General features: G+C 43.0%; 1 pseudogene and 2 gene segments (V, D, J or C); all 3 read left to right on the top strand.

Annotated features, from left to right (window-relative positions):
- Positions 1–259: 259 nt before the first annotated feature.
- On the top strand, positions 260–842 carry LOC129076573 (immunoglobulin heavy variable 4-59-like). The segment is given in 2 exon segments: positions 260–339; positions 424–842. Coding segments are annotated over 2 exon segments (465 nt in total).
- A 9743-nt stretch (positions 843–10585) lies between these two features.
- LOC129076572 (immunoglobulin heavy variable 4-38-2-like) lies at positions 10586–11129 on the top strand. The segment is given in 2 exon segments: positions 10586–10631; positions 10717–11129. Coding segments are annotated over 2 exon segments (459 nt in total).
- A 1415-nt stretch (positions 11130–12544) lies between these two features.
- On the top strand, positions 12545–18481 carry LOC129076566 (TATA box-binding protein-associated factor RNA polymerase I subunit D-like; annotated as a pseudogene).
- The last annotated feature ends 4045 nt before the right edge of the window (positions 18482–22526 follow it).

Here is a 22526-nt window from a genome sequence, read left to right as displayed (position 1 = left end):
CATTTAACTGTTAAACAAAGAAAGAATTGCTATCCATTGGCATGATTCAAAGTTGACTCATAACCCAATTAGTCACCAACACATAACTTATGTCATCAGGTCCAAGAGAAGAAATATGCTCAGGGCACAGAAGGACAGTGGCCTTAGTATATCTCCACCTATAAGACTAGAGTCCACCACATGCAAATTTCTGTCTCAGTTCCAGGTTAAATCCTCCCCTGGGCTATGAAGGCTCAAAGTTCTCTCCTCACACAGGGCTCAGTCTCTAGGGAAGGCAGACCTGTGTGTAGAAGATGAGGCTGCTGGGTCTCCTCCTGTGCCTGCTGACAACCCCCCAGGGTGAGTATGTCAGAGCTGGACAAAAGTCTATGGGATGGTGGTGACTGCACGTGACTGACCGGGACTGATGATCTTTGTCTCCAGGTGTCTGGTCCCAAGTGCAGCTGAAGGAGTCAGGCCCAGGACTGGTGAAGCCCTCACAGACCCTCTCCCTCACCTGCACAATCTCTGGATCCTCCATCACCAGTTACTACTGGAGCTGGATCCGCCAGGCCCCAGGGAAGGGACTGGAGCATATCGGGTATATAACTAGTAGTGGAAGCTCTTACTACAGCCCGTCCTTCAAGAGCCGAGCCTCCATCTCCAGAGACACCTCCAAGAACCAGATCTCCCTGCAGCTGAGCTCCATGAGCACCGAGGACACAGCTGTGTATTACTGTGCAAGAGACACAATGAGGGGAAGTCAGCAAGAGCCCAGACACAAACCTCCCTGCAGGAAACCGGGAGGCTGGTCTGCAGGGGTCCCTCAGGACACCAGAGGATACAGTGGAAACATACACTGACACAGGTCCACAGTCTCTGACATGCCAAGCAAGATCAACCTTGTGAATAACTATTCTTGTATCAGCATCTGCTTCTGCTCCTGGGGAGACTCTAGTCCAGTGTCCACTCTGCCACTACCCTCCAGGCAAGTATTGCCTACAATAAGTGGACTAATTCACCCTGTGCCTGAACCTCCCCAGGACATGCATGGACCTTCTCGTCATGGACTCTGCAGGTTCCAGGTACTGGTGGAACAGGAAACCGCAAGGGTGGGCATGCTCCAGTCTTCATGTCAATATTATTTGCTTTCTTTCTGTCTTCACAAAAGGTCCCTCATTTGCATGGATGAGATTTGGGATCTTGCCCATGTGCTAGGAACTAGGGAGAAGTGGAACCTGGGGTCATTACCATGAAACTTATCACAGTGTTTGTTTATTTGTGATTTATTGAACAACAGAAGTACATTGACCCTGGGGCTATGTTCAGGGGATACTTATGTGGATCCTGCAAGCAGATGCCCTGAGGTCATGAGTATTCTGAAAGCCACCAAGAGCTTCTGGACTCAGGGCTCTGAGTGAGTCAGTGCTTCTGGCAGCTCCAGCAAAGGGGCTCCCTGGTGGCAGCACAGTGCCATGAGTTGGGGCTCCCTGCTGAGTCACTGGGGATTACTAAAGAAAATTCTATTTATCTTGACTTGCCTCAACACATGGTTTCCCTGAGAGAGAATCCTGAAGTCAGGGCTCAGTGTTGGCTTCTGGACAAGAGACACTGAGAAGTCCATGCTCTGTCAGACCAGACAACACCCTCCCTTGCAGGGCAGGGTTTGGGCAGCAGGTGGCATGTAGGGCCCATGATCTCAGGGATGCTGCTGCAGGAGCAGATGAAGAGAGAACTGGGGAGTTATGTCCCCTGAGGACCTGTGTCTTCCTCTTTTCATAAGAAAAAATATATATCTAAAATAAGGGTGGGGTATGGTGTGACTGTAATAATCTAACCTTATCAGAGCATTTACCAAACTAAATAAGACAAGGAAACCACAGTCAGTGGGAGAATTCTAATGGCTTCTTCATATCTGAATGATAAAAAGCTGGAGACCTTGATCCGAGAAATTAAACCTGCAGGTATTAAAGCCTAGAATTGTCCATGTTGTCTCTGTGTCACTCAAATGCGGGTTTTCAAAGAGGAGCTTGTCCTGTGGGATTTGATCTTCTGTGGGAGGACTGTTGTCTTCACAGAGCTCAAGGACATGTCACAGGATTTAGGGGGTGGCATTAATTTTCTCATTGCTCCATGACCACTACAGCTCCCACCCATCCAGGAAGATGATTCACGGAGTTTAAAAGACTTAACTTGTTTTCTTCTTTCTGAACTTAAACTTTGTGAAGGGAGAGAGTCCTTTACCCACTTTGAGCCATTAATTTACATCTTCTCTGTGTAGGATCCTTATGATGTAACAGCATGAAAGCCTGCATCAAAGAGATCTTATTCTAATTATCAGACTTTTGGCAAAGTAATTGTCATTAGTCATTGATGGACATCTCTAAGTTGACCACAGAGCTGAAATGTGACCTAATGACCTCTTTGGTGGGATCCAGACTTAGTTTCCCATTTCCAAACTATATCAAAAACAACATCTTAGGCAAAACTAAAACTCCAATAGAAAGTATTGTCAAAATAAATCCTCTAAAAGGAAGGACTAAGACATTAGCACGAATGTTCTTCAAAATTCTTAAATGGCACAACAGCCAGATAACAAAGAGAGGATTCTCTTGGTGAACAAAACAGCAAAGAACAGGCCAAGCCCTTGAAAGATAAGAAAGTAAACAGAGAACACCTGGAGCTAAAATGTTTCATTACAGAGACTCTAGCTCACACAGAGCTCCCAAACAGAACAGGTGAGTGCTTCCAATCATAACCCATGGATGAATAATTCAGAACATCAAAAGTACCCTCCAAATCCCACCCTGGGGAACTGAGATTTTTCTTAAATTTATTTGAATCATGCCTACTGCCATGTGGCACCTATCGATTCCTATGTAGTCACACATATTACAAAGAACACAAGTGGTGTTCCTGGGAGCTCATGCTCTTGCACACGAGGGACTTTACCCATTTTGGAGTACTTCAACTCCCAAGTATCCCATTTTCTATTTTAGTAAAGTGTTTTAAGGCAGCTGATTCCTGGAGAGGCACATCAGGGAGTCACTATCATATACAGCTGTAGACATTCCTGGGTAACACTCTGCAATCCTTACTTTGGGGCCATCCTGTCACAAGCAGCTGGATCCTCAGCCAGGGCATCCCAGGCCTTGCTGAGTGGGACATATTCTTCTTTTTATTTCACCAAAAATGTTACCAAAAGGCAGGTTTTGTCTCAAGGCCCTTTTCAAAATCTTATTGCAGGCAGGAGGTTTTAAAAGAAGAGAGAGAGACAAGGAAAACAAAGAGATCAGGAGAGATGCTGTGGATGTGCAGGCAGTGTCCTTGCTGGTCCAGACATGGATCTATGACTAGAGTGTCTTGGAGGTGTTTGGTGGCAGCCAAATTCTTGCCGCCGGACATTCAACATCACCCAAAGTTGTGGTCAAGACCATATCTTGTAGAAGCAGGACAAGGTATGCTGGTGCTTGCAATATGCTCACAAAGAAACAGTCAGGATATGAACTATTTTTATCAGTGGTTTAGTACATCTCATTGTAAATCTACTTCATATTTAAGTCAGATGAATATACTATGTAATTCCTTGTTATACTGGCTCTTGGACTGTGGACTTCCAGTCTACATGACTGTGGAACGTAAACATCATTGTTTATTTGCATCCCATTTCATGACACACATTTATAGCAAGCTGAAGAGTCTCAGACAGGGAGTCTGATAGTCTCCTTCAGCATCTAGATCCACTTTCCTTGTCCCATGATCTCTTCTTCCTTATCCACAGCCTAGAATAGGCCACCTGGCATCAATAGTCACATCACTTCTTGTTCTGTAGCCATACCTTCCTCTGCCTCTCCTGAAATAAGCACTTATCATAATCAGACTCACAGATGACCCTGGAAAATCATTGGATCCCAAGATCTCTAAGTCAATCAAGCAAGACAAAGTCCCCTGGAGCAGTTGGGTCACTGTGGAGAGAACAGAAACATGTGTAGAAAGTAATTCTTTTATTTTCATATGTTACTTTTTCTCTTCAATAGAAGTTTTTTTTTAATGCTATCAGAGAGAAGAGATAGAAATGGTTATGAGAGAGAGAGAGAGAGAGAGAGAGAGAGAGAGAGAGAGAGAGAGAGAGAGAGAGAGAGAGATTGTCTCCCATTCAGGCCTAGACAGTGTATCATATGTCTCCAGATCTGGGAACAAATATGCAACCTTCAGTAACAGAAGGACATACAACCTACTGAGCCAAACTGCCCAAAGCTGGGGAGTAATTCTTAACAAACATATACCCTTGGGCAAGTCACACACTAAGGCCTTGTCGTCATTTCTTTAGCCAATGTCACAGCTTTCTATATAGTAGGAGGACATGGAGATAGGGTCCCTCTACTGAGGTAAAGCAGACCAGCCCCAAACCTGCAGCTCTGGGACAGGAACCCAGCCCAGGATATCAGGGTGTCCCCAGTCCATGTTGAGGACAGGACATAGACCACTCACCATGGTACTTGGCCTCAGCTGGGTATTACTTGTCCCTATTTTAACAGGTAATTTATGGAGAATGAGAAACACTGAATATGTGAGTGGATGTGACTGGGAGAAATAGTGGACAGGGGACAGTTTATTGACAAAAATGTCTTTGTGTTTGAGGTTTCCAGTGTGAGATGCAGCTGATGAAGTCTGGGAGATGCTTCAAACTGGGGCGTCTCTGACACTCTCTTGCCCAACCTCTGGATTCATATTCAGTAGCTCCCATGTGCACTGAGACTGCCAGGAACCAGGTAAGGGGCTGGAGTGAGGCTCAGGGATTAATGGGGATGGAAGTACCACACAATATGCCAACTCTGTGAAAGGCCAATTTAACTTCTCGGGGACAATGTCAAGCACGTGCTGTCCCTGCAAATGGGCATCCTGGACCAAGGACAGAGTCATGCATTACTTTGTGAGAGAAGCTGAGGGGGAGTCAATGTGAGCCCAGAAATCTTCCTTGTGGGAGACAGGAGGGTTGGGCTGCAAGGAGTGCACGGAATTACCTCATATCACAACTTGTATAAATGTCTGACCACTGTACTCTAGGCTAGATGATCCCTGGCACCACTTAGTTACCCACAGTGGTTGGACTCCTCACATTACACATGATTAGGATGCTGACTGATGTAGTGCCTTAGAGCAATACTTTGGAACATGGACTCAAATAACCTATCTAGACTTACCAAGATTTTTGCATTATAACACACTGCTGTACAGAGTAGAAACTCAGGAGACATCCTCTCATACTTCCTGGGTGGCTTGTATAGATGCCATTGCTGAGCCTGGATGCTTGACTGGCAGTCACTTGAGAGAACAAGGGAGGCCTCTTTTTTTTTTTTTTTTTTTTTTCCCCCAATGTATACATGGGTCCTGTTGGGTGGTGTCAGCCACTATCTGAGAATCCACATGTCCAAACTTCTGGAATCCTTTGGGTCTGGATATCATAGGTCAGGTCACCCACCATCAATGTACATTTTAGAGCCCTATAGGTGTCCATGGTGACCACGGAGAGAAGAACATCTTTGAGGAGCTGAAGTAGTAACAGTCGAGAGTAACAAAGGGGTCATCCACCTGCAAGGTTCCCTGGTCAGCCTGACTCATCATCACGAGATGTTGTGGCCAAACCAGTATCCTGCTCTACTTGTGGATGACGTGTCTCTGGCCCCCAAAACTCAGGCTGTAGGAGAGCCAGCCCACTGTCTGAAGACCTTTGTCATGGAGCAGCTCCTTCCTGGTCTAACTACCTTGGAGAAGATGGAGCTTCATAAGGGACAGCCTTGAGAATTCTGGACAGGGTCCATGCCACCCAGAGCCCAAGAGGCAAGAAGGGCATCCTCAGAGTGACCAATACCTTTGCCAGCCTCATGTCCCCTCTTGGGGATAAATGTCAGTAGGAATGGAAAAAAGGAGGATCCTCAGAGAAGCCAGGGCCCAACCATCTGCCCTGGCCAGTCGCTGCCAGGAGACAGTGAGAAAACCTACCTTGGGTGAGGCAGCTGAGGGGACTAGGCAACAGTGACAGGGTGTGGCCAAGGAACTTGAGGTCAGCTGGGAGGTTAGTGTGAGCCCAGGCACAAACCACCCTGACAGAGATGGGGGCTGGGATGCAGGGGGTGCTCATGACACCAGGGTTGCTCAGGAGAACCAGGGGGTTTCTATCTGCCTATTTATATATTGTGTCAAGAAAGTGACAGAAGGGAGGACAAGAAGAGAAATGTCCACATGTGAGATATTGCCTCTAGCTCATCAGCAACTGGAACCTGGATGTAATCCCAGACATGTGCCCTGACCTGTGACCTTATGGTTTACATGTCATCATGAGCCCCGCCATTCAGGGCCAAAATACTTTTATGTGGGAAAACCTTTAGATATGGAGGGATACAAGACAGTGGAGATGCAGGGGCTGCTCAGTACACGGGGGAATCAGTGACACTCAGGGTCGTTCATGTGCACAAGGTACAGCACTGTCACCATGGAGCCTTGCGGGCACCAGGGACATCGATACCACCAGGGAGTGCTCATGAGAGAAGAGGACATCAGAGCCATTGGGCTTGGTAATGAGCACAAGGGACATCAATGTCACCACGGGGGGATCAGGACACCAGGGGTGTCAGTGCAATTAAAAGGAGGGGTTCAGCTCAGAAGCTGGTTCCCAGGGGATTTGAGGAAGGGCTTCCCTTAAGGTCCTTCATTTCTTCACTTCCTTTTGTCCCTTGGGGCCATTCCTGCTTCCTTTTATGTGTCTTGAATTTCTTACCCTCCCTCATCCAAAAAAAAAAAAAAAAAGGAGGAAAGCAGGAATTGACAAAGATGTCTTGGTGTTTGAGGTTTTCAGTGTGAGGTGCAGCTGATAAAGTCAGAGAGACACTTTAAACTGGGGCGTCTCTGAGACTCTCCTGCCCAGCCTCTGGATTCATATTCAGTAGCTCCCATGTGCACTGAGACTGCCAGGAACCAGGGAAGGGGCTAAAGTACTTAAAAGCAGATAAGGTCACTTTCTCATCCAGGGTCTTATTTTGTCCCTAACTCTGTACTGTCTGTACTTTTGTGTTGACAAACAAAACAGTTACAAATTCACACTAAGCCCCAACTGAGGATTATTCCCCTGCTACAGTGCAGCTTTAAGCCTGCAGTTCTGAATCCATGTGCTGAGTCACACCATCTTCCCCACACGGCACACACCATCACATGTGTGAATGATCAGTGCTGCCACGACCCCTGACTGTTGGGGAGCAGTGAGCCACTTTCCTCTCCCCGACATGGTTGGACATTAAGCAATGAATGACTGCTTCTTGCATGTTCCCTGCTACAGATGTGGCAGCAACCTCAGCATGTGCCCTGACGGAATCAAAATGGTCACACCAGCTGAGACTCTGTGACTCTATTTTATATCAGTGAACTGGGCGAGACTCGTCACCCTTCCTAATGTGTGAGACCTTGACTGGCAACTGAAGAGCTTCAGGGGACAAATGGAACCCTCCTGCTTGAGGGCCTTGGAACTGGAGATCCCACATGAGCTTTGGTCCTGTCTCCAGCTCCCAGGACACATGGGCACCTCCTGCATCTCAGGTCTATGTCCCTGGTCTGGAACTAACCTTGAGACTCCTCTGTGACCCTCACATACCATTTCTCCTCCATTTACCCTGAACCTCTTTTCTTTCAGTCTCCTATTTCCTCAGAGACACTGGGCAGGGGCAGGATGTGTTTCCCTCCCAGGGACCCCAGGCTGAGTCAGATGTGACCTAAAGGTGGACACGGTTCCTGTCAGATGAAGGGTCCATCAGCCCTGCCTTGTCACTAAGGCTGTGTCCCTCCCTCCCTTTGTCCTCATTCTGCTGCTACCAAGGTGGTTTGGAAACCATGACAGAATACCCTGAGCTCATTATGAAAATTGCTACTGTTTGACCTACCTCAGCAAAGCCTCTGGTCACAGGAGCTTTCTGTCCATTTCAGGTGATCACATGTTGACCCCTTTCACTTGAGTTTGTTGTCAGCTTTCCTTCTGCCATACATCTTACTCTCTGATCAGGGAAATAGGAAAATCACCTGTTTACAAGCAAATAGAGGAAACTCAATAGCAAGATGTGCTCTGTACTCACCACAAAATACCATGTCCCCTTCAAAAGAAGAGAACACAGACAAATACAAGAGCACAGATGAGACTTGGGGACACAATGTCTGGGGAAGAGGCCACTCTCAGCACCACAGTGGCCGTGTGTTTCCAGGTTTGTGAGAGATGGAGGGTCAAGTGTGTGGAGGCAGAACGTGGAAATGGTAACTGGGCTGGAGGTCAGGAGATGGGGAGTTATTATTTAAAGGCCACTGGGTCAGTTTGGGATGGTGAAAAATTCTCGATTGGTAAGGTGACAGGTTGCAGAATCTTTTGAATGTGTTTAACATCACTCTGTGCACTTAAAATTAATTAGTCTGGTGAATGTTTGGAGTAAAATCCTCAGAAGTGGTAGGACTGTTCTATGAATGTTTCCAGGAAAATGTAACCTGGGGAGAGGGGGAGCCTGGTCCAGGACTCTGGGCTACAGGGGTCCTTGGGTTGAGAGGTGTGTGAGAAGTGTAGGTGTGGGACAAAGGACAATGGGTGAAACACATCCTGAAAGGGTGCAGGAGATGACAAGGACCTGGGGCCTCATTGAGGGAGATGTGATGGGGGTGTCATGTCACTAGTGCCCAGCACTTTCTTACTTACAGACTCAGCAGTGTGAGTCATCAGGATGCACGACAGTCCAGGACACTCACCACACACAGGACCATGTCACACAGAATGGACCCAACTTTCTCAGGAGACACTTTGTCCTCATGAATTTTCACTTTGCACCATCCTCTGAGCACTTTACCTGGAAAGTCAGTGAGAAAAATGACAAGATATTCAAGAGGTTCACTTACCTGGGTCTCAGTCTTTAAAGCTCCTAGAAAACTGAAACAGAGATACCCAGGTGCCCACCTGAAATGTGTCTCTGGGCAGCATCACAGGGAAAGGTGTTGGGGAAGGACATGTCCCTTCTCAGGGCTCCTGGGGCAGGTGAGGACACACGGGGCTCACCAGGGTCCTAAATAGGGGTTCAGTTCTCCTCCATGTTGGGGAGGGGACAGGAATTATTTACAGAACCCAGGTGTACACAGGGGCACAGGTGTGCTGTCACTGGAGGAGGTGTTGTCACAGCTTCTCTCCCTTGGCTTCCACCTCCCCTTCCATCATATGGTTACAACAGCTTGGCCACATCCCTCCTGGCAGATCCCCTAGCTCCTAGAGGACAGCATTGCCATCTCCTTCACAGATGCTACCTCGATCTTACGAGGTTACAACCACTCATCACTCTCACCACTCCTGCCGACAAAGGGGGGATCTTTTGAAACATTTGTCACCTGAGGAAATCTCTCAGATGATCCTTAGATGCCCTCAATCTGTCAAATGTGCACCAGGCCTTGCTTTACATTGTTAAATGACAGTCACTGCAGTGGGGAGTTTCTGTGGATGGAGAGTGTTGAGCACTCAGGCAAGCAAAGCTGGTTTTAAGCGTTTACCAGGCTGTTAAGTCCCATCATGAGTTTCACTTCTCTTAAATGTTTGAATAAAAGGTATAGCTAGTTTGCACTTTGGTTTCCCTTCATCTGTTACCTTGGCCTTTATGATCCACCTTCCCAGGACATCTCCAAATCTGTCTCCAGGCTTTCAGGTGAATACGAAAATGGCAGATTCCAAACTGACCTCTGTGACCAGGAAGCAGGTCCCATCTTCCTCAAGCACCTCAGGACACCTGCTGGCCCAGAGTCGGTGTCTGTGTTTCTCTGGAAGAAGCTGACTCCAGATCTCAGGGCCCCTTGTGGTCTAGGAATCTGGCAGGTGTCCAGAGCAGCTCACCTGAGGGAACAGGTTGCACTGTCCTGGGGAAGCTGAGACCAAAGGAAGGACACATCTTGTGGAACACCTGTGTCAGCTGCAGGGTCTCAGCTGTACTCTGGGAAGCAGGTTCTAACTGCATGGCCCATTCCCTGGAGTGCACTGGGACAGAAGCTGCACCTGCTCTGCCACCTGCAGGCACAGGGGCCTCAGCCAGGGCAAGGGAAAGACTGTTGTTTACTTTCAAATGTTAATACATGAAAATTCACATCAAATTCTTTTTCATAAGAAATTATGATTATTTAATCTGGAAAGTCTGTGTATACTTTATGTGTTTCTTTGGACTTGGAAAAATGTTTAGGGGTATAGTGTTAATCTATATTAAGATCCATGTGAATGATTTATGAAATTAAAATAATGTGATCCTTCATCAGTCTAGCTTTAAATGTTCAACATAGAAAGAATGGCAGTTCATGGGCATGTTTCAAAGTTGACACATAACCCAACTACTCTCCCATACCTGACCTACACCAACCAGTCTAAGAAAAGAAATGTGCTAAGGACACTGAAGAAGAGTGGCCTCAGTCTTCCCCTACTTATGTGAATAGAGATACCAACATGCAAATTTCTGTTTCAGCTCCAGATTAAATCCTTTCCTGGGTTGTGGGGGCTCACAGCTCTCCTGACACAGGGCTGAGACTGTGGTGAAGGCAGACCTGTGTATAGAAGATGAAACTGCTGGGTCTCTTCATGTGCCTGCTGACAGCCCCCCAGGGTGAGTGTCTCAGGAGTCAGACACGGGTCTATGCGATGGTGGTGACTGCACATGGCTCACAAGAAATTATGCTCTTTGTTCCCAGGTGTCTGGTCCCAGGTGCAGTTGCAGGAGTCAGGCTCAGGACTTGTAAAGCCCTCACAGACCCTCTCCCTCACCTGCACTGTCTCTGGTTACTCCATCACCAGTGGTTATGACTGGAGATGGATCCGTCAGCCCCCAGGGAAGGAGCTGGAGTGGATCGGGCACATAAATTATGTTGGAAGCACTCACTACAGCCGGTCCTTCAAGAGCCGAACCTCCATCTCCAGAGACAGGTCCAAGAACCATTTCTCCCTGCAGCTGAGCTCCATAAGCACCGAGGACACGGCTGTGTATTATTGTGCAAGAGGCACAGTGAGGGGAAGTCAGCAAGAGCGCAGACACAAACCTCCCTGCAGGAAACAGGAAGTCTGGGCTGCAGCGGGGGCTCAGGCCACCAGAGGAAGTCGTAGTTAACAACATTGACACTGGCCCACAGTCTCTGACAGGCCAGGACCAATGTTCTGCCTGCACTATTCCCACCTCAGCACCTGGTTCTATTTTGGGGAGACTCTAGTCTAGTGTCCACTGTGCCACTACCCACAAGGCTTAAGGTAGTGCAGTCTGAGAATGGGGACCTGTACCCTATAGGTTACAGAGACCCTCCAAACAAAAATCAAGTCAGTATTGGATATAATGAGTGGACAAGGGAACTCTGGGTCTGAATCTCCCCAGGACAAACCAGGGCCTTCTCACCATGGCCTCTGCTGGTTCCAGTTGCTTGGTGAACAGGAACCCACAAGGGTGGGCACTCTCCACTCTTCACATCAATTGTGTTTGCTTTTGTTCTGCCATCAAAATAGGCACGCCCTCCATTAGTTCGGAAGAGAATGAGATTCTACCTCTGTGCTAGGAACAGAGGAGAAGGGGGACCTGGGTTAATCACCATAAAAATTGTGTGGGCGATTAATGAACAGTAGAGGCGCATTGACATAAGGGCCAAGTGCAGGGATATATATATATTTTTTTTTTTTTTTTTTTTTTTTTTTTTTTTTTTTTTTTTTACGGAACCTGCAAGTAGTTGAACATGATGACATCAGTATTCCTTAAACACTCAGAAAGCTTCTGGACTCAGGGGTGTCAGCCGAGCCAGTGCATCTTGCAGCTCCAGCAAAGGGGCTCCCTGGTGCTGCAAAGTGCCCTGGGTTGGGCTCCCTGCAGTCACTGCTGTTCGCTAAGGACAATTATCTTTATCTTGAGTTGTCTAAACATATGATATCCCTGAGAAAACATCCTGAAGTCAGGGCTCAGTTTTCACTTCTGGGTTCCAGGCACTGAGAACTCCATGCCCTGTCATCCCAGACAAGACCTTCCCTTGCAGGGCATGGGATTGGCAGCAGGTGGCATGTAGGGCTCATGACTTCATGGCAGACGGTTCAGGAGCACTTGGAAAGAGAACTGAGGAGGCATGTCCCCTGAGGATCTGGGTCTTCATCTTTCAAAAAAAAATCTAAAATAAAGTCTGTAAAGGGTGTGACTCCAAATATCTGTCTCTATCAGAGCATTTACCAAACTGAATAAGACCAGGGAACCACAGTCAGGGTATTCCCACACTTTTTTATATTGGAATGTTAAGGAACTGGAGGCCCTGATCTAGGAAATGAAATCTAAAAGCATTAAAGCCCAGAACAGGTCCAGATGGTCACTGTGTGATTCTAAGTTAGGTTCTCAGTGAGGAGCTTCTCCTGTGGGGTTCATTGTTCTGTGGGAGGAGCTTTGTGTGTACAGAGCTCAAGGACCTGGAAGGAGACACATATAAGATAACATTGATTCAAACTTGAACTCTGATGTTCCCATTGATCCTGTTCCCTGGGCCCTCTACCCTCTCCCAGATGGATTCAGGTAATCACATATGAAGTATTTTTCCTCAAATGTGAAGAGGTAGATTAGGTGAAATATGGGTCTCTCTGTGCCCTGAGAGCATCACCCACAGCCACATGCTTCCCTACAGAAGTCATGAATGTAAAGCCCCTCACCATGGGCTAATGCTAGAGAGCCCTCCTGCTGGTGCCATTTACTACAGACAAGGGGTCCTTTTGCTTCTGGTTTGAGGAGGGACAAGGGAAAATCAAGAAGACTTTCCACCGACTCCTCCCTCTTCTCCAAATTTGTCCACTACCAGGTGCATCTGGTGCAGTGCAGTTGGAGGCTGAGAGGAGGAATGCTGGGGCCTCAGTGAAGGTCTCCTACAAGGCTTCTGGACACATACCCATAAGTTGCACTGTATTCTGGGTAGTAAAGTCCCCAGGAGAGGGCCCACAATGCATGGCTTGGATCAACAGACACTGGAAAACCCACACATCCCAGAGATTCTCAGAATATTTCTTCCTCATGGACACCCCTATTACCATGGCATATCTGCAGAATTATGGTCTGGAGTCTTCTGACACAACATTGTATTTCTGTGCAAGAGACTCAGTGTGATGACCCACTTCCTGAGTGTGTCGCAAACCCTAAGAAGAGGGATGGGTGGACTTGGCTGAGGAGATGACCGGGTGATGGTCCCCCTGACTTCCTCACACACAGTCAAGAAACTGAGACCAGGACTGATGCTGCCAGGGGCACATCGTAAATCCAGGGAAAAAGTTTCAAGTGACCAGATGCATAACACAGAATAAGCAGGGAAGATGTTCCTGGAAGGACCCTTGTTATTTACTGTGATTTGTGCAAAGGGCACAATGGGAGATTTCTTGTCTTCTGAATGAGAGATGTTCTTGGAGGCACCATCTAGTAATGATGGTGGGGGCAGGATTTGGAATTTGGACTGCATTGACTCCCCAGAAAGGTCTAAGGCTTCCTTATTTCTGAGCACTGGAAGTGACCTCAGATAAATGTAAATACATGAAAGTCATGGATGAAATTCTATGTCATTGTCACTGGCCAATCATTGCATACATGACATTGTGACCAAAAAGTTGAGTGTTGACAGATGGTCCAGGATCCAGCTCTGTCTATGACAGCACAGAATCCATTCAGTCCTCACTCAGGGAGAAACTCTAAGGAGTCTCCTCACCTGAGAGCACAGCCCCCCATGTGTCCCTGTCCCTAAGTTAGTACTAATGGTCATCACATAAAAGGCAGTAGGCTGGGGACGTCTTTGACAAAGGGAGACCACATCCTGTGCATTCAGTATTCCTGTGACAGTGGAATCACACATGGCAGACCAGAGGCTACAATAAAGTCACATTTATTCCTGTGTGACCTGCAAGGTTAATCATGAAATTTCTTCAATGGACAGACATCAAGGTGATGGCAGGATGACCCTTAACCCAGAGGCGCTAGGTCAGTACTGTCACATGACTACATGTGTTGCCTCCCTCAAGTTTATATGTTTAGTTCCACATCCTAGTAGAGAAAAATATTAAAAAGTGAGGCTTTAGTGGATTATTAGGTCAGGAGTGTGTCCCATGAAGAGGTTTCTGTATTTCTCAAGGAGCCCAGGGGATGTGTGCCCCTTTCTCCATGTGTTGATCAAGCTGGAAATGCCTGATGTGATCCAGGATGGGGGCCCTCACCAGAAGGCACGATGAAATGTAATCAAATGCAGACCCACATACCTGACACTTCAAAAGGCCATACTTGAGTGTCAGGAGCTGATTTAAGGGAGAGTTTTATTCAGATGCTGGCAATTAGGAAGATGGAATAGCACATCTCAAAGCCCATTAACATCACTCACTGCAGGTACAGTTTTTATAGGGATCTAGAGTGACAAAAAGCTTAAAGGGATCATGGGGGTGAGGCTGTGGATGTGCAATTAGTGCTTTGCTTGTCTCAATAAGGACCTTTACTGCCATCATTCCAGAACTGTTTGGTGCGAGGTAAATTTTTGTAGTGTGCCATCTGTGTCACTCAAATCTGTGGTCAAGTTGTATCATTTACAGCAGGGCTTGAACTGGTAGCACTTGCTATAAGCTTGCAAATACTGTCAATAAGTGAGTTTTTATAATTTGGTTGGTACATCTTAATTTAATCATACTTCATGGTAAGTTTTGGCAGTTTAAAAGTTTTCATTCCATGTTACAATTTCCCATTGTCAAATTTTCCTTCATATATATAGAGCTATCGATGTCCTTTGATTCTTCTGGAAGAATGAAAAACCTGAGTCTATTGGAAATCAAAATTATGTGAGCCAAAAGCAAATGCATTATTTAGAGGCCACTGTGGATCAGATACTACATTTTTGACATGGGCAAAACAAGTTATAGGGATCTGGGAAACAATACAAACAAACATTATAAAGAGAAAAATGGGTAAACCTAAATTAAATATTCCTCCTTTTTGGACCTGAATCCCTGGAACATCTATAAAAATAGACTCATAATCTAACCTGGAGTTCATTCAAAGAGATGGATGCAGTGATCCACTGTTTGTTGATGCCAGAAAGCAAGTACAATTCTGGAGATGCTCGTTTCCGTCTAGGTTGATGTGCTAATGGAAGAACAACCAGAGGCGTTGATGATCACAGAAACTCCTGCTCGTTCTGCTGGTATGGATTCTAAGGCAAATTCATTATCTAAGACAACTTATCTAGAGAGTCCCATCATTTCTTACCATGAGCAGGTGAGGTGTCCATTTTATTGGCTATGATGATTAAAGTCTTGCAGAGATTCTGAAGTACATGCTGATGTGCAGCTTCTCCCCACCAGAGTAATAGAGTCCATGTAAAGATGTATTCATTGTCTGGGATTTCTCCAAGGAGGTCTCATGCCATTTGTGTGAACATTGATTGTCCTGGAGTGCCATCTGCCACAACTGTTTTAATTACTTGCATGTAGATCTCAGGAGGAAACTGGTCTCCTCTGTGCCCCCCTGAACAGATTAAAACCATTTAGAGTTGTTGTACATGTGGCAGTGAGATCTGAGAGAAGGCTGCTGCTTTTAGGGAAATGTGTTACTTGGTAGGCAATTTACAGGGCAAGCCCAGTTCCAGCAGAAGGATGGCACATGCATGCAAGCAGAGTAAGCTCTGTGAGAATGTTAAGTCTCTGATGTGGCAATTTAATGTTTGTGATAAGCTTTTCGCTGCATTTGTCTCATTACCCCTATGTCCAAGTCTGTTTTCATACACAGCTTTGGGTTTGATAGGGAATACTGTGTCCCAACTGTATGTGATGCTCCTGTCAAGAAATACTGATATGTTGTGAGGTGTGTAGAGGAGCCCTGGGGCCCCTTCTTCATTGTCTGAGTCTCCATCACTGTTCAACATCTGCCTATGTGCCTTTTAATATTCATTTCTTTTTAATGTGCCTATTTCTAGGCACCTGAGTGTTCTGCCTTGGTGAAAGTCTGTACCTGGGCTTTCGTTCATGCTCTGAATTGCAGTGGTGCCTAGGATTGGTAATCTCTGATTAGGAGTAGGGATTGTAACTGGGAGGAGTCACATTCTGTTGCTAATATCAATATTAAAGAAATAGAGGTCAGAATAACTTAGGATCCTGTTCTGTTCATAAGTGAAAACTAAAACATTGAAGACATTTCACTGAGTTAGAGTTAAATGTTTTTAACTGTGTACTACAGAATCTGTTGAAACATAATGTCTCTATGTGGATTCAACATCATTTTTATCAAGAAGCCAAACTAAGACTCATTTATTTACTACATTAAGTTCAGTTTCCATTTGTCTGGGTTATTGGCATAAACACAACAGGAACAACACGTGATTCCTGTAGGCTCTCTCAATGTGCTTGATTGGATTCTTAGAAGAAATTACAAGATGGAGCTTTAATTAGACCATGGGGCACAGGAACCAAGCCAGCTGTTCACTATTAGACTTTACCTAGAATACTTAGAACTTTGGGTGAGTTGCCTAAGTTCTTATGGCCCTCCAAATTTCCTTGAGGTTCTCCCTTGTCATCTGTCAGGAAAGCAACCTCCACTCCTTGCCTGGCAAGTCTTCCATGAACATTCAGAATAAGCAAGTCACCAGGCCATTACCCAATTCCAAAGAGATCAAACTAGAAGCAAAATATAAATACTTGCATGTAGATCTCAGGAGGAAATTGGTCTCCTCTGTGCCCCCCTGAACAGATTAAAACCATTTAGAGTTGTTGTGCATCTGGCAGCGAGACCTGAGTATAATATTGCCTCCATATTGCTTATTAGAGTATAATTTACCATACTGCTTTTTAAAAATGCAAGTTTTCTTGTATCTGAAAATCAAAAGTATTAAAAATTAGCAATATTTTCACCAAAAGTGACAAAACTGCCATCATCTTCAGTTCATTCTCTTCCATAATCAATTTTGATTGTGTTGAGTATTTGCCAATACTTCTGTAAATCCAGTTATTCCATGAAGTTCTAGTAATCTTTATCTTACTCAAACAATGTGACCTGAAGATATATTCTTAGAAATGCAGGATGTTGAATATGTCATATCCTTTCCATGGATCTCCCTGAAGATGTAACATATTTTAAAATACATCAAGATCAAAGAGTGACTGTCCATAAGTGACAGAAAAAGAAACCTGGCATGGTTATAGATCTGATTATTATGTGATGAACAAAGAAATTTTAATTTCTGTAGCAACATTTTGAGATAACTCCACAAATTATATTATATCAGAACTTTGTAGACTCTTAGAAATTTTTATATAACCTAAACATCCATTTTAATAATAAAATATGTGTGTATAAATAGAACATAGTTACTATTTCTGTATTTGACAAAAGTTCTCATGTATGCTAAGCATATCAAAGAAGCCTAATTGGTTCAAAAATTCTTCTTCATAAAAGTACAAATATGTGTGACATTCCAAAAACTCATTAGAATGACCGAACATCAATTTTAGGTCAATAAAAATTTCTTAAAAACTAAAATATGCATTTTTCTTCAGCGCAGTTGTAGATAAATTTGGTGAAAGCAAAGAACAAGTGACAGAAAAGTTTTAAAAAGGACTGGGAGAATACCTATCAGCAGTGGATTCTCTGGACTATATAACAGCATCTGATCCAGCTATGGAAGTTGAAAATCAAAGTGATAATTCTTTCTCTGGTAGCAGCTTATTTAACTCAATGTGTTCCTTACTCACCTAAATGGAAGCAAATAAATCCTGTTAAAAACTGTTAGTTCACTTGATAGTGTTCAAGCAAGAGATTCATCTTTATGTGACTCATCTTTAGAAGCAAGACCATTGACTTTGAAAGCTATTTTTGAAAGATTCAAGAAAAAGAAACATAAAAAGAGGAAATATAAGCCAACAGGGAGAACAAGGGGAAGACCAGAAGGAAGTAAAAACACTATGTCACAAATAAGTAAGAAACACTTTAAAGATAACAGACCCCAGGTTCTGTTTTTAGAATCAGAGAATGGAAGAAAACCATTACCTTCGAAAAAAATTTTAACATTTGAGCAAGCAGTGGCAAAAGGATTTTTCAACCATCTTGAAAAACTGAAGTATGAATACCACCTCAAAGAATTCTTGAAGCAGATGAACGTTGTTGAAGATTTAGAAAAAGATGACCTTAGTAGCCGTAGGTATAGATACTTGGATGACAGCGGATCTCTCTTATTGAAGACCCAGTAGGAGAGGATGAGGTTGCAGCAAACCTTGAACATGATGAATGTGATATCAAATTGGTGAATAATGACTTCATACTGAGCTCTGAATTACCAAAGAAGAATGTATATTTAGAACAAGAATATACTGAAGAAGCTGCTTTGTCTAAGAAGAGAGTATCAAAGTGCAAAAACACTGGACAGAAGACAGAACAGCCTCAAAAGGAGATAGGAATATGAATATCAAGGGCTTTATGTTGAAAACACAACATTTGGACTTAGATGTTTTTGTACATCCTGGAGATCTGTACTATTTTAGGGAGTGGTAGCTCAGGACTGAATGTGGCAAGAACTTACTCACGTTTAGAGCGTCTGAAATTGAGAAACCTGGAAGGCCCATCTGCTCTGACTGTGGTCCTAAAGTAAGTTGCTTGAGGAAATTTGGCCCCAACAATTACAGGTGGGAATTTTTTTTTTAACCACATAGAACTATTTTATTCAACTTCTCAATGTAACAATTTAAGACCTCAGGACAAAGGCATGAAGAAACTTCTCCCCAATCACACTATGTTAAAGACAAACAGTTGCCCTAATTCATCATTAGTTTTTCTTTTAATTTTTTTTCTTTCTTTGTTTATTTATTTTTAAATACATTTGTCTCTGCCTCCCCCCACCACTTTCCCTTGCCCCCTCCCTCTTTCCCTCTCTCAGCTCTTCCTCTTTGGTTTTGTCCATGAGTCCTTGCTATATGTTCCTTGATCTCCACTTGTACATGGACATAGATTTTTGCAGTATGTCCATGTACAAGTGGAGATCAAAGAACCTCAACTAAAAAAATTGGGGACCAACTGTCATGGCAACCAACTAGATTAAACAAAAAAAGGATTAAGACTCAACCACATATGGAACCAAGGACTCGGAACATGAAATTCCTTAAATAAAAATTTATTAACTTCAAAATAAAACTAAAATGTGGCAAGTCTGTCAAACGCATTTGATGAAAATATTATATATTATTATGAAAATATTAATTTATAAAATATTTACAAACTGTTAAAATAAAGGTATCAAAGATAAAAACAAGATAGCACAACTTTTCTTGTTACAAAATGTGTTTTTAAATAATCAAGTACTTGGTTAACATAACACATACATTTCTTCAACAAGTATAGAATATATCCTTTCTCTATAAAAGTGAAAAAGTTTTTTTCTTTGTAACAGACTGAAGAAGGACTAAGCAAAAAAAAAAAAAAAAGCTTAGTTTTGTAGTTTATATTCACTTACCTAATACAATTCATGTTACAGCTGAATTATTTAATTTCCTTCCATGATCCCCTTTACAGACCTTTAATTTCATAAACTCTATGTGATGTGCACAGACTTTCTGTGTTGTACATATTCCCTTTAAACTTGCTTTTAAAAATTCACTTACAAATAACCAACAATAAAACAAGTCATCGTCTTCTATTTCTTCAAGAAGTGTGTTCATACCTTGTATCGTCTATTATCAAATCATACAATTTCTATCTAACTTAATTTGAATTATTAAATCCTGGAAACCATGATTTCTATTGACAACTAAAAATAATTACCATTCTTTAATGATCCTTTTATAAACATTACATAACTTTTAGAAACTGTTTTTCTCCTACTGGCAAACACACTCCTATTTTCAAGAGACATATTTCAAATAAAGTACTAGATCTATTTATTAACAGATTCAAACTCATATTCCAGGTCCTTTGGATTAAGAAGCTGAACTAAGAAACTCAGATCTATGGACATTTTAGTATTCTATTCCTTCAAATTATCTGGACCATTCCCCCACTTTTTCCAATTACCAGCCATTATTCCTTCCTTCTCATTACTGCCGTGTTGTTTTTTTCTTTCACTGATGCTCATTATATTTTTCTTACTTACTTGTTTTGTTCATTGCATTCCACCTAGAGGTCAGATCAGATCACATTTGTCTTTCTCTGATTGGCTCATTTTGCTGAGCATGATGCTGACTAGTTCCATCCATGCTATCACGAAGGGTAGCGGTTCTTTCTTTCTGCTGCTTAGTATTCCATTCTGTGAATGTACCATAGCTTTTTGATCCACTCATTTATTGATGGGCACTGAGTTGCTTCCAGCACTTGGCTATTGTAAATGATTCTGCTATGAACATTGTGGTGCATAGGTTCTTTGGAATGGATGTTTTCTGATCCTTAGGGTATAATTGCAGCAATGGAATTGCTGGGTCAAAAGTCAGCTCCATTTCTAGTTCTTTGAGGGAACTCCAAATTGTTTTCCACAGTGGCTGCACAAGTCTGCATTCCCACCAAGAGTGGACTAGAGTTCCCTTTTATCCACAACCTCATCAGCAGCTGTTTGTTGATTTCTTTATGATGGTCATTCAGACCAGTATGAAGTGGTATCTTATTGTGGCTTTAAGTTTAATTTCTCTGATGGCTAGTGATGAGCATCTTTTCATATTTCTCAGGGCCCTGCATATGCCCTCCTTGGAGAAGTGTCTGTTCAGGGCTTTTGCCCATTTTTTAATTGGATGGTTTGTCTTCCTGGAGTGGAGTCATGTGAATTCTTCATATATTAAGAAGATCAAACACTGGTCTCAGTATCACTGGTAAATATATTTTCTTATAGCTTTGGCTCCCTTTTCATTTTGCTGATATTATCTTAAGCTGTGCAGAAGCTTCTTATTTTGATGAAAGTCCACTTGTTTATTTGTTCCTTTATTTTTCTTGTTCTGGGGGACATATTGTTGAAAATACTCCTGCATGGAATATCTGAGAGTTTCTTGCCTGTTTTCCTCTAGGACTTTTCTGATGAAGCAAACTACCTTCAGGTCTTTTATCCAACTTAAGTTTATTATTTTGTATGGTGTAAGTTGATTGTCTAGGTTCATTTTTTTTTAAATATAGCTGTCCAGATCTCCTAATACAATGTGCTGAAGAGGCTATTTTCACTCCATTTAATAACCCCCCCCCCTTGTCAAATTCAGTTGACCATAGAGACATGGATTCATTTCTGGGCTCTCTATTCTGTTCCATTGGTCTATGTGTCGGTTCTGATGCAAGTACCAGACTGTTTTGATTACAAGGGCTTTGGAATATATTTTAAAGACAGATTTTGTGATCCTTCCTACTTTGTTCCCATTTCTAAAAATTGCTGAAGCTATTTGGGGTCATTTATGATTCCATATACATTTGTGAAATGTTTGTCATATATCTGTGAAATATGTTCTTGGTATTTTAATAAGGATTGCATTGAATGTATAAACTCCTCTGGGTAGTATGGGCCTTTGGATGATGTTAATTCTACCAATATATGAATACACTGTATGCTTCCTTTTATTTTTTCTTCCTTATTTTCTTTCTTCATTGTTGTGTAGTTTTCTGAGTACAGATCTTATACCTCTTTGGCTAAATTTATTCCTAGGTACTTTATTTTTCTTGTTGCTATAACAAAGAGGACTTTTTTATTGATTTCTGATTCTGATAATTCATTGTTAGTGTACAACAATACCTTCAATTTCTGAATCTTGACTTTGTATCTTGCTTTTTTGCCAAATTTACTTATTAGATTGAGAAGTTTTTTGGTGGAATCAATGGGGTTTTCTAGGTACACTATCATGTCATCTGCAAACAGTAACATATTTACTTCCTCATTTCCAATTTAGGTGTCTTTTATTTCTTTAGTTGTATGATCTTTGTGTCTAGGATTTCCAATACTATGTTGAAAAGAAGTGGTGAAAACAGATACCCTTGTCTTGTTCCTGATCTTACTGGGAAAGCTTTTAGGTGTTGTCCATTGAGTGTTATGCTGGATGTAGGTTTTCCATATATAGCCTTTATTATGTTGAGGTAAGCCCCCTTTACAAGCACTTTGCTGAGTGTTTTTCTCACATATGAATGTCGTACCTTAAAAAATGATTTTTCACATCTATTGAAATTATAACAAGATTCTGTCTACCCTTTGTTTATGTGATGCATATCGTTTATCGATTTATGAATATTTTTTCTTTTTCTTTTATTTTTGATTTCTCTTTAAAATTTTTTTAACTCGTGTGTTCTATTACAGTTGTCTCAGTTTTTCCCCATTGTTCCCCTCCATCCATCCTAACCCCACTCCCCACTCCCACAGTCAATTCCCACTCTGTTGTCCATGTCCACTATTCATTCATACATGTTCTTTGTCTAGCCCCTTCCCCTTCTTTACACCATTGTCCTCTTTCCCAATCTCCACTGGTAACGTTCAATCTGCTCCATGGTTCCCTGTCTGTGGATTAATTTGTTCTTTAGCTTATTTTGTTTAAT

Source organism: Pteronotus mesoamericanus, unplaced genomic scaffold (assembly GCF_021234165.1).
Source record: "Pteronotus mesoamericanus isolate MK-2021 breed Mesoamerican mustached bat unplaced genomic scaffold, CSHL_Meso_final contig_61, whole genome shotgun sequence".
Classification (NCBI taxonomy): Eukaryota; Metazoa; Chordata; class Mammalia; order Chiroptera; family Mormoopidae; genus Pteronotus; species Pteronotus mesoamericanus.
This window is presented reverse-complemented; position numbering and strand designations above follow the sequence as displayed.